This window comes from Bombina bombina, chromosome 7 (genome assembly GCF_027579735.1).
Source record: "Bombina bombina isolate aBomBom1 chromosome 7, aBomBom1.pri, whole genome shotgun sequence".
NCBI classification, from domain to species: domain Eukaryota; kingdom Metazoa; phylum Chordata; class Amphibia; order Anura; family Bombinatoridae; genus Bombina; species Bombina bombina.
Window position 1 is genome coordinate 141,757,903 of NC_069505.1, and position 12,668 is coordinate 141,770,570.

At 42.2% G+C, this 12,668-nt stretch overlaps 1 protein-coding gene across 1 annotated transcript in view; it reads left to right on the plus strand.

Annotated features, from left to right (window-relative positions):
* PRMT3 (protein arginine methyltransferase 3) overlaps positions 1-12,668 on the plus strand; it is a 606,280-nt gene that overhangs the window by 129,870 nt on the left and 463,742 nt on the right. Inside the window, exon 9 of the mRNA XM_053720370.1 lies at positions 1,367-1,488. Coding sequence (XP_053576345.1) covers positions 1,367-1,488 — 122 coding nt within the window. The remainder of the gene's footprint in view (positions 1-1,366; positions 1,489-12,668) is intronic.

Here is a 12,668-nt window from a genome sequence, read left to right on the forward strand (position 1 = left end):
AAGTTTTATTTACAAGCTACGAAGGATTTTCGTCAAACATCTGCTTTGTTTGTTGTCTACTCTGGACAGAGGAGAGGCCAAAAGGCTTCGGCAACTTCTCTTTCTTTTTGGCTGAGAAGCATAATCCGCTTAGCTTATGAGACTGCTGGTCAGCAGCCTCCTGTAAGAATTACAGCTCATTCCACTAGAGCGGTGGCTTCCTCATGGGCTTTTAAAAATGAGGCCTCTGTTGAACAGATTTGTAAGGTGGCGATTTGGTCTTCGCTTCATACTTTTTCTAAATTCTACAAATTTGATACTTTTGCTTCCTCGGAGGCTATTTTTGGGAGAAAGGTCTTACAGGCAGTGGTGCCTTCCGTTTAAGTTCCTGCCTTGTCCCTCCCTTCATCCGTGTCCTAAAGCTTTGGTATTGGTATCCCACAAGTAATGGATGAACCCGTGGACTGGATACATCTTTACAAGAGAAAACAAAATTTATGCTTACCTGATAAATTTATTTCTCTTGTGGTGTATCCAGTCCACGGCCCGCCCTGTCATTTTAAGGCAGGTGTTTTTTTATTTTTAAACTACAGTCACCACTGCACCCTATAGTTTCTCCTTTTTTCTTGCTTGTCTTCGGTCGAATGACTGGGGGTGGCAGTTAGGGGAGGAGCTATATAGACAGCTCTGCTGTGGGTGTCCTCTTGCAAACTTCCTGTTGGGAAGGAGAATATCTCACAAGTAATGGATGAACCCTTGGACTGGATACACCACAAGAGAAATAAATTTATCAGGTAAGCATAAATTTAGTTTTTTTGCTTTATTGAAGTTCTTACTTTGTGCCTTAACAATGAACATGGTTAAAGTCCCACTCAGGGCTGCAGCTGCCGAATTTAACACAGCTGGCAATTAGTGGGATTGGCTCTCACTGGCTGGTTTCTGTTCTGGACCAAAAGTTCTCTGCCCCTTTAAAACTTTTTATTTAGAAAAATTGTTAGTTTTTCTTATTTTTTAAATAACATTGCTCTGATTTTCAGACTCCTAACCAAGTCCCAAAGTTTTAGGAGAATACCGACGTATACCTACTCCAGCTTGCTTCTGTTTGTGTAAAGGGTCTTTTCATATGCGAAGGGGGGGGGGGGGTCTGCTATTTTCCACTTGCAGTGGGTGTTCCAGTAACCTTTTAAACAGAGCTAAACTGGAAGCTTTTAAGTAAGTTTTTAAATGGTTTTATACTGGATTTTTATATAAGTATCTGTGCATATTATTGGTGTATACTGTCCCTTTAAATATAAAGTGTCACTCAACTTTGAGCTTTTATTTTAGGAGCACTCATCACTGAAGGATGTTCTGTATTAATGGTACATTTTTCTGTTATATTGCTTAGGTCGTACTTGATGTAGGCTGTGGGACCGGTATCCTTTCAATGTTTGCAGCAAAAGCAGGTGCTAAGAAAGTGATTGGAGTTGATCAATCAGAAATTATATACCAAGCCATGGACATTATACGGTAGGTGGATCCATTTAACATTGCACAAGGATTTCTAATGAAATGCTCACTGGTTGTCAATCATCCGTATCGGGAAGATTTTATAGGTGGCGGATAAGTTAAGGAGCAGTGGTCTTATGACCTGTTTCTTAATTTCCATTTCAGGCGAGCCTGAAAAGATGGGGCCTAGAACCAGCATCCGCTGCTTAATAAATGGAGCCCAAAATAGACCAAAGCCTTACACATTTATCTATACTGTAAAGCAATAGCAAGCGATCCGCTAATAATTGTGCAAACAGATAATAATCTAGGGCTAAGTGATAATAACAAGCTCGGCACTATATAATGCAAAGCATAGTCCCAAATCACCTGATTTAATATAACCAATCCGAATGATGACTCTTATTTTATTTCTGGGTTGCACATAAGCCAGGAGTTGTAAACTTACACTGGCCTGAAAAAGTGAAAAGCCTTTAGGCTAAGGACATAACCATAAAACACAATACCATGTGCAAAAGCCCAGCGGAGGGAAGCAGCTGATGCAGTGCACAGACAATTAATTACAAAACAACTAATCGATTATGAGATTAATTGACAACTATTTTCATAGTCGATTATAGATTATATCGATTAGTTGTTGCAGCTCTAAATGTGTGTAATATTATAAAATACTGTTTTTAGGGCATTTTATTATTGCTCTATTGCTTGCGTATACCTTTGTGTTTTACCCCTGTGCAGTCAGCTCCAGAGCAACAATGTACTACTGGGAGTTCCAGTGAAGGGTCATTTTAAAGGGACATTCTGGTCAAAATTTAAATGCACAACGATGAATTACATCTTTAAATATCAAACACATTTGCAATATAGATGTATTAGAAAAAATGCTTCTAGTAAAAGTTATCACTGTTTTACTGTTAATATTTCTCCAACATAGGTGTGTCCGGTCCACGGCGTCATCCTTACTTGTGGGATATTCTCTTCCCCAACAGGAAATGGCAAAGAGCCCAGCAAAGCTGGTCACATGATCCCTCCTAGGCTCCGCCTACCCCAGTCATTCTCTTTGCCGTTGCACAGGCAACATCTCCACGGAGATGGCTAAGAGTTTTTTGGTGTTTAAATGTAGTTTTTATTCTTCAATCAAGAGTTTGTTATTTTAAAATAGTGCTGGTATGTACTATTTACTCTGAAACAGAAAAGAGATGAAGATTTCTGTTTGTAAGAGGAAAATGATTTTAGCAACCGTTACTAAAATCGATGGCTGTTTCCACACAGGACTGTTGAGATGAATTAACTTCAGTTGGGGGAAACAGTGGGCAGACTTTTGCTGCTTGAGGTATGACACATTTCTAACAAGACTTGGTAATGCTGGAAGCTGTCATTTTCCCTATGGGAACCGGTAAGCCATTTTCTTAGTTTAGTATAAGAATAAAGGGCTTCACAAGGGCTTTAAAGACTGGTAGACATTTTTCTGGGCTAAAACGATTACTTTATAAGTATATTTAGTGGATTATAACTATAAATAGTTCTTTTAATCTTGGGGATGTATTAAAAAAACGGCAGGCACTGTATTGGACACCTTTTTCACTGGGGGCCTTTTCTAGTCATAGGCAGAGCCTCATTTTCGCGCCACTAATGCGCAGTTGTTTTTGGAAAGCAAGGCATGCAGATGCATGTGTGAGGAGCTAAGAACCACTGAAAAAGCTTATTGAAGGCGTCATTTGGTATCGTATTCCCCTCTGGGCTTGGTTGGGTCTCAGCAAAGCAGATACCAGGGACTGTATAGGGGTTAAATGTAAAAACGGCTCCGGTTCCGTTATTTTAAGAGTTAAAGCTTTCAAATTTGGTGTGCAATACTTTTAAGGCTTTAAGACACTGTGGTGAAATTTTGGTGAATTTTGAACAATTCCTTCATACTTTTTCACATATTCAGTAATAAAGTGTGTTCAGTTTAAAATTTAAAGTGACAGTAACGGTTTTATTTTAAAACGTTTTTTGTGCTTTGTTATCAAGTTTATGCCTGTTAACATGTCTGAACCATCAGATAGACGATGTTCTGTATGTTTGGACGCCAAGGTTCCTCCCCATTTAAATATATGTGATGAATGTGACATAGTGTCCAAACAAAGTAGGGACAATGATGCCACTGATAATGATGTTGCCCAAAATGATTCCTCAAGCGAGGGGAGTAAGCATGGTACTGCATCATCCCCTTCTGTGTCTACACCAGTCTTGCCCACACAAGAGGCCCCTAGTACATCTAGTGCGCCAATCCTTCTTACTATGCAACAATTAACGGCTGTAATGGATAATTCTATTAAAAACATTTTGTCCAAAATGCCCACTTATCAGAGAAAGCGCGATTGCTCTGTTTTAGATACTGAAGAGCATGAGGACGCTGATGATAATGGTTCTGACATACCCTCACACCAATCTGAAGGGGCCAGGAGGGAGGTTTTGTCTGAGGGAAAAATTTCTCAACAAGCTGAACCTGATGTTATTACTTTTAAATTTAAATTAGAACATCTCCGCGCTCTGCTTAAGGAGGTGTTATCTACTCTGGATGATTGTGACAATTTGGTCATTCCAGAGAAGTTATGTAAGATGGACAAGTTCCTAGAGGTCCCGGTGCCCCCCGATGCTTTTCCTATACCCAAGCGGGTGGCGGACATTGTAAATAAGGAATGGGAAAGGCCCGGCATACCTTTTGTTCCTCCCCCTATATTTAAAAAATTATTTCCTATGGTGGACCCCAGAAAGGACTTATGGCAGACAGTCCCCAAGGTCGAGGGGGCGGTTTCTACTCTAAACAAACGCACTACTATCCCTATAGAAGATAGTTGTGCTTTCAAAGATCCTATGGATAAAAAATTAGAGGGTTTGCTTAAAAAGATGTTTGTTCAGCAAGGTTACCTTCTACAACCAATTTCATGCATTGTTCCTGTCACTACAGCAGCGTGTTTCTGGTTCGAAGAACTAGAAAAGTCGCTCAATAAAGACTCTTCGTATGAGGAGGTTATGGACAGAGTTCAAGCACTTAAATTGGCTAACTCTTTTATCTTAGACGCCACTTTGCAATTAGCTAGATTAGCGGCGAAAAATTCAGGTTTTGCTATTGTGGCGCGCAGAGCGCTTTGGCTAAAGTCTTGGTCAGCGGATGTGTCCTCCAAGAACAAATTGCTTAACATCCCTTTCAAAGGTAAAACGCTGTTTGGCCCTGACTTGAAAGAGATTATTTCAGACATCACTGGGGGAAAGGGCCACGCCCTTCCTCAGGATAGGTCTTTTAAGGCTAAAAATAAGCCAAATTTTCGTCCCTTTCGCAGAAACGGACCAGCCTCAAATTCTACACCCTCTAAGCAAGAGGGTAATAGTTCTCAAACCAAACCAGCCTGGAGACCGATGCAAGGCTGGAACAAGGGTAAGCAGGCCAAGAAACCTGCCACTGCTACTAAAACAGCATGAAGTTTTGGCCCCCGATCCGGGACCGGATCTGGTGGGGGGCAGACTCTCTCTCTTTGCTCAGGCTTGGGCAAGAGATGTTCAGGATCCTTGGGCGCTAGAAATAGTTTCTCAAGGTTATCTCCTGGAATTCAAGGAACTACCCCCAAGGGGGAGGTTCCACAGGTCTCAATTGTCTTCAAACCAAATAAAAAGACAGGCATTCTTACATTGTGTAGAAGACCTGTTAAGAATGGGAGTGATTCATCCTGTTCCATTAGGAGAACAAGGGATGGGGTTTTACTCCAATCTGTTCATAGTTCGCAAAAAAGAAGGAACATTCAGACCAATTTTAGATCTCAAGATTCTAAACAAATTTCTCAGGGTTCCATCGTTCAAGATGGAAACCATTCGAACAATTCTTCCTACCATCCAGGAAGGTCAATTCATGACCACGGTGGATTTAAAGGATGCGTATCTACATATTCCTATCCACAAGGAACATCATCGGTTCCTAAGGTTCGCCTTTCTGGACAAGCATTACCAGTTTGTGGCACTTCCATTCGGATTAGCCACTGCTCCAAGGATTTTCACAAAGGTACTAGGGTCCCTTCTAGCGGTGCTAAGACCAAGGGGCATTGCAGTAGTACCTTACTTGGACGACATACTGATTCAAGCGTCGTCTCTGTCAAAAGCAAAGGCTCATACGGACATTGTCCTAGCCTTTCTCAGATCTCACGGGTGGAAAGTGAACATAGAAAAAAGTTGTCTGTCCCCGTCAACAAGAGTTCCCTTCTTGGGTACAATAATAGACTCCTTAGAGATGAAGATTTTTCTGACAGAGGCCAGAAAATCAAAACTTCTAAGCTCTTGTCAAGTACTTCATTCTGTTCTTCTTCCTTCCATAGCGCAGTGCATGGAAGTAATAGGTTTGATGGTTGCGGCAATGGACATAGTTCCTTTTGCACGAATTCATCTAAGACCATTACAACTGTGCATGCTCAGACAGTGGAATGGGGATTATACAGACTTGTCTCCGACGATCCAAGTAGATCAAAGAACCAGAGATTCACTCCGTTGGTGGCTGAACCTGGACGACCTGTCACAGGGAATGAGCTTCCGCAGACCAGAGTGGGTCATTGTCACGACCGACGCCAGTCTGGTGGGCTGGGGCGCGGTCTGGGAACCCCTGAAAGCTCAGGGTCTATGGTCTCGGGAAGAATCTCTTCTCCCGATAAACACTCTGGAACTGCGAGCGATATTCAATGCTCTCAAAGCTTGGCCTCAACTAGCAAAGGCCAAATTCATAAGGTTTCAATCAGACAACATGACGACTGTTGCATATATCAACCATCAGGGGGGAACAAGGAGTTCCCTGGCGATGGAGGAAGTGACCAAAATAATTCAATGGGCGGAGAATCACTCCTGCCACTTGTCTGCAATCCACATCCCAGGAGTGGAAAATTGGGAAGCGGATTTTCTGAGTCGTCAGACTTTCCATCCGGGGGAGTGGGAACTCCATCCGGAAATCTTTGCCCAAATAACTCAATTATGGGGCATTCCAGACATGGACCTGATGGCGTCTCGTCAGAACTTCAAGGTTCCTTGCTACGGGTCCAGATCCAGGGATCCCAGGGCGACTCTAGTAGATGCACTGATAGCGCCTTGGACCTTCAACCTAGCTTATGTATTCCCACCGTTCCCTCTCATTCCCAGGCTGGTAGCCAGGATCAATCAGGAGAGGGCTTCGGTGATCTTGATAGCTCCTGCGTGGCCACGCAGAACTTGGTATGCAGACCTGGTGAATATGTCATCGGCTCCACCATGGAAGCTACCTTTGAGACAGGACCTTCTTGTTCAAGGTCCATTCGAACATCCGAATCTGGCTTCACTCCAACTGACTGCTTGGAGATTGAACGCTTGATTTTATCAAAGCGTGGGTTTTCAGATTCTGTCATTGATACTCTTGTTCAGGCTAGAAAGCCTGTAACTAGGAAAATTTACCATAAAATATGGAAAAAATATATTTGTTGGTGTGAATCTAAAGGATTCCCATGGAACAAAATAAAAATTGCTAAGATTCTATCCTTTCTACAGGAGGGTTTGGAGAAAGGATTATCTGCAAGTTCTTTGAAGGGACAGATTTCTGCTTTATCTGTTTTACTTCACAAAAAACTGGCGGCTGTGTTAGATGTTCAAGCTTTTGTTCAGGCTCTGGTTAGAATCAAGCCTGTTTACAAACCTTTGACTCCTCCTTGGAGTCTCAATTTAGTTCTTTCAGTTCTTCAAGGGGTTCCGTTTGAACCCTTACATTCCGTAGATATTAAGTTACTATCTTGGAAAGTTTTGTTTTTGGTTGCAATTTCTTCTGCTAGAAGAGTTTCTGAGTTATCTGCTCTGCAGTGTTCTCCTCCTTATCTGGTGTTCCATGCAGATAAGGTGGTTTTGCGTACTAAACCTGGTTTTCTTCCGAAAGTTGTTTCTAACAAAAACATTAACCAGGAGATAGTTGTGCCTTCTTTGTGTCCGAATCCAGTTTCAAAGAAGGAACGTTTGTTACACAATTTGGATGTAGTTCGTGCTCTAAAATTCTATTTAGAGGCTACAAAGGATTTCAGACAAACATCTTCTTTGTTTGTTGTTTATTCTGGTAAAAGGAGAGGTCAAAAAGCAACTTCTACCTCTCTCTCTTTTTGGCTTAAAAGCATCATCCGATTGGCTTATGAGACTGCCGGACGACAGCCTCCTGAAAGAATCACAGCTCACTCCACTAGGGCTGTGGCTTCCACATGGGCCTTCAAGAACGAGGCTTCTGTTGATCAGATATGTAAGGCAGCGACTTGGTCTTCACTGCACACTTTTGCCAAATTTTACAAATTTGATACTTTTGCTTCTTCTGAGGCTATTTTTGGGAGAAAGGTTTTGCAAGCCGTGGTGCCTTCCATCTAGGTGACCTGATTTGCTCCCTCCCATCATCCGTGTCCTAAAGCTTTGGTATTGGTTCCCACAAGTAAGGATGACGCCGTGGACCGGACACACCTATGTTGGAGAAAACAGAATTTATGCTTACCTGATAAATTACTTTCTCCAACGGTGTGTCCGGTCCACGGCCCGCCCTGGTTTTTTTAATCAGGTCTGATGAATTATTTTCTCTAACTACAGTCACCACGGTATCATATGATTTCTCCTATGCATATTCCTCCTTTACGTCGGTCGAATGACTGGGGTAGGCGGAGCCTAGGAGGGATCATGTGACCAGCTTTGCTGGGCTCTTTGCCATTTCCTGTTGGGGAAGAGAATATCCCACAAGTAAGGATGACGCCGTGGACCGGACACACCGTTGGAGAAAGTAATTTATCAGGTAAGCATAAATTCTGTTTTTTCTCTGCACGCTCATTCTCAGTGCATCAGCATTTTAAATACTGCAGCTGCTCTGAGAGCCAGTGTGGCTTGTATCGTTTCAGCAATTAAAGGGACATAAAATCCCAAATTTGTCTTTTTATGATTCAGATAGAGCTTGCCATTTTAAACAACTTTACAATTTACTTCAACTATCAATGTTTCTTTGTTTTCTTGTTGTCCTTTGTTGAAAAGCAGGAAAGCAAGCAGGAAGGAAAGCATGTTTGCTGTAGTTTTGCAACAATGTTATATATTAGCAAGAGCACCAGATGGCAGCACTATTTCCTGTCATGTAGTGCCCCAGACATGTGCATCTGCCTATCTAGATATCTCTTCAACAAAGAATAACACGAGAACAAAGAACATTTGGTAATGGAAGTTCATTGGACACTTTGTTTTAAATGGCATGCTCTATCTGTATCATGAATGAAAAATGTTGAATTTCATGTCCCTTTAACAAATTGAGTAATTCCCAGATGGTACAAGCACCTTTCGCTCTGAGCTCTCTGTGCTGTGTTTAAAATGCTGGTGCACAGATTATACCTAAAGGGACAGAAAACTTATTATTATTGTTATTGTTTAAAAAGATAGATAATCCCTTTATTTACCATTCCCCAGTTTTGCACAACCACAGTTATATTAATACACTTTTTACCTCTGTAATTACCTTGTATCTAAGCCTCTGCAGACCTCTGCCCCCTTTATCTCAGATATTGTGACATGCCATTACTGCAGACTCCTGAATAACTCCTTGGGAGTGATTACAATGTTATCTATATGGTTCACATGAACAAACAGTACTATCCACAGCCAGATTGTGAGATAAGAGGTGGACTGCAGAGTCTTAGAAATCAGCCTATAAGCCAACCTAGGTTTAGCATTTAACAAAAATTACCAAAAAAAAAAAGCAAATGTAATGATAAAAGTAAATTGGAAAGTTGTTTAAAATGACATACCCTATCTGAATCATGAAAGTTATATTTGGACTTTACTGTCCCTTTCAATACACTTTTGAAACAGCTATAGTATTTATTAGAAGCATGTTTGCTAATTCATGTATATTACAAAAATACTTCCAAAATGGATTCCAATTTTGGCTGGAATGTCCCTTTAATTCTACTTGATACAATTACATTTTAGACAATTGGTTGCTTTCAATTTTGTGGCTAACGTTTAGGGAATGCTCCTGTTCCAAAATGACTGTTCCCCCGGTGCACAAGGCAAGGTCCATGAAGATATGGTTTTATGAGTTTGGTGTAGAGTAACTCGAGGGGCTACGCAGGTCCCTGAACTTAATCCCTTTGAAGACCTTTGGGATGAATTGGAACATAGATTGAGAGACAGACCTTCTAGTCTAACATCATTGTCTGACTTCACAAATGCTCGTTTGGCTGAATGGGCACAAATTCCCACAGACACACTCCAAAATCTTGTGGCCTTCCCAGAGGAGTCACAGCGGTTATAGCCGCAAAGCAACTTAATAGTCTATCTATCTATTGAGTACTTATAGAGCACAAACTAATCACCCGTGAGGGTCTCAAGGCGCTAAGGGATAGGGGATAGGAGAAAAGGGGGGGATGGGGGAGGAGATGGGCATTCAGTCGAAGAGCCAGGTTTTGCGGTCCTTTCTGAACTTTGTAAGGGAGGTGGATTGTCTGAGGTGAAGTGGGAGGGTGTTCTATGTCTTTGCCGCCATGTGGGAGAAGGATCTTCCACCCACTGTGGATTTGCTGATGCGGGGGATGACTGCGAGTGCTTGATCGGCCGATCGGAGTTGTCGGCGAGGGTGTAGAAATTTACACGGTGGTTGAGGTATTCAGGTCCGATGTTGTGTAGGGCCTTGAACATGTGGATAAGGAGCTTGAAGATGATTCTCTTGTTGATGGGGAGCCAGTGAAGGTTCCTTAGGTGTTCGGTGATGTGGCATTGGAGGGGGATGTCAAGGCTGAGTCTGGCTGAGGCGTTCTGGATACGTTGGAGTCTCTTTTGGAGTTTGATGTTGGAGCCGGCATAGAGTGCGTTGCCGTAGTCTAACCGGCTGCTGACGAGGGCGTGGGTGACTGTTTTCTTTGTTTCGGTAGGGATCCACTTGAAGATTTTTCGTAGCAGGTGGAGAATGTGGAAGCATGTTGAGGTGATGGCATTGATTTGTCGGTCCATGGAGAGTGAGGAGTTCAGGATGAAACCTAGATTTTGTGCGTGCCCATGGTTTTAGAATTGGACGTCCACAGGTGTGATGATCAGATTTCAACATACTTTTAGTAATATAGTAGTGAGGGAAAAGGATATTCATATAAATTAAAATAAATATTTATATAAATGACATATCACACAAAGATTTAACAACGAGATAAAATAAAATATTTTGTCACAGTACTTAAAAGGACACAATACTTATTCTTTATTACTAATTGTTACATAACAGACAAGCATCTTCCAACATGTTCCACATCTATAAACATGTAAGAAGTACATGAAACTTTTAAATACTCATCCTTTGTTAGCACCCGAATATGGCCACCAAACTCCGCCCACAGCTTTCTTCTTCAGGATTACCTTGGATGATAGAAGGTAAAATAATGTTTACTAATCATCTGATTATTTCACCTGTGTTGCAGTTCAGATATCCTCAAAATCTGGCCTGTTAGGGAGGCCAGAGGACAGGTTTGAAAAACAATGGTCTAGACCAGACATCCTAAAACTTGGCCCTCCAGAGGTTTTACACTACATTACTCCATCCTAATCCTCCTGGATCTCTCAGCTGCATTTGACACCATTGACCATAGGATTCTAATAGAGCGCTTGCAGCACATCTGTGGTCTAGGAGGCACAGGTTTAAATCTTTCCTCGCTGGTAGATCAGAGAGTAAAATCAGGATCAAGCTCATCAGCACCGACAGAACTGGCCTGCGGAGTTCCACAAGGATCAATCCTGTCTCCCATGCTATTCGCAATTTACTTACTACCACTGAGGGACATCATTAACCGACATGGCCTAAGGTATCATTGTTACGCTGATGACACACAACTCTACTTCTCCTTTGCTCCAGATACTACAGACCCAGCATGCTGCATAAACAGTTGCTTAACAGACGTCATAGAATGGATAAATGCTAGCTGTCTCAAAGTGAACCCGGACAAAACAGAGTTACTCTTGGTGAGGGGACCCCGTGCATCAAAAATATCCCACGATCACCCAACTGGCCTGGATCTTGGAGGCTCTGAACTCGTTAGTTCAGCAAAGGTACAAAACCTTGGAGTGCTGATTGACGCTGGACTATCTTTTTAATGGCAGATTTCCTCTAATAAAATCTGCCTACTTTCATCTGAAAAACATAGCCACGATACAACACTTAATTCCACCGGATGATATGCCAACATTAATTCATGCATTTGTATCCTCTAGGCTAGATTACTGCAATGCACTTTACTTGGGCCTCCCAAAAAAAGAACTCCATCACCTTCAGACAGTACAAAACGCAGCAGCCAGACTACTGACCAATCAAACTCGCTCCTGCCACATAACACCTGTTCTCCACTCCCTGCATTGGCTTCCAATTAAATGGCAAACATATTTTAAAATTGGCCTGCTGACCTTCATAGCCTTAAATAACCAAGGCCCACAGTACCTGAAAGAGCTCCTGACACCCTACATCCCATCCCGCTCACTTAGGTCAGCCAACACATCCCTCCTCTTAGTGCCAAGAATAAGGACAAACTTAGGCTCCAGAGCATTCGGCCACGCTGCCCCTACTTTCTGGAACTCTTTACCATACGCAATCAGAAAGGTACCGTCCTTACAGACTATTTTTAAAAAAAAAAAAAGCTAAAGACCCACCTCTTCCATCAGGCATTCAGTCCGCTTATCTGATCTTCAGAAACTCCTAACGTTTATGTCTTTATGTTATTATTATTATTATTATCAGGTATTTGTAGAGCGCCAACAGATTCCGCAGCGCTGTAAACATAGTAAATATACAGGATAGCTTTTGCAGGGATCAAGTGGGTAGAGGTCCCTGCCGAGAGTTTCACTGTTGTAGTCGGCTCTTATGAAGGCGATCTGCAAACAGCTGGGCTCATAGGCTTACATTCTAAGGGGTTCAAGGGGAAAGCAATGGAGTTAGGAAAGGTTAGTGTTGGTTGTAAGCATCCCTGAATAGTAGAGTTTTTAGGGAGCGATTGAAGCTTTTAAAACTAGGGGAGAGTCTTGTGGAGAGAGGCAGGGAGTTCCACAAGATGGGGGCCAGTCTGGAGAAGTCCTGTAGACAGGAATGTGAGGAAGTAGCAAGAGAGGAGGAGATCCTGAGCTGATTGAAGGGGACGGGAGGGAGAGTATCTGGAGACAAGTTCTGAAATGTAGGGGGG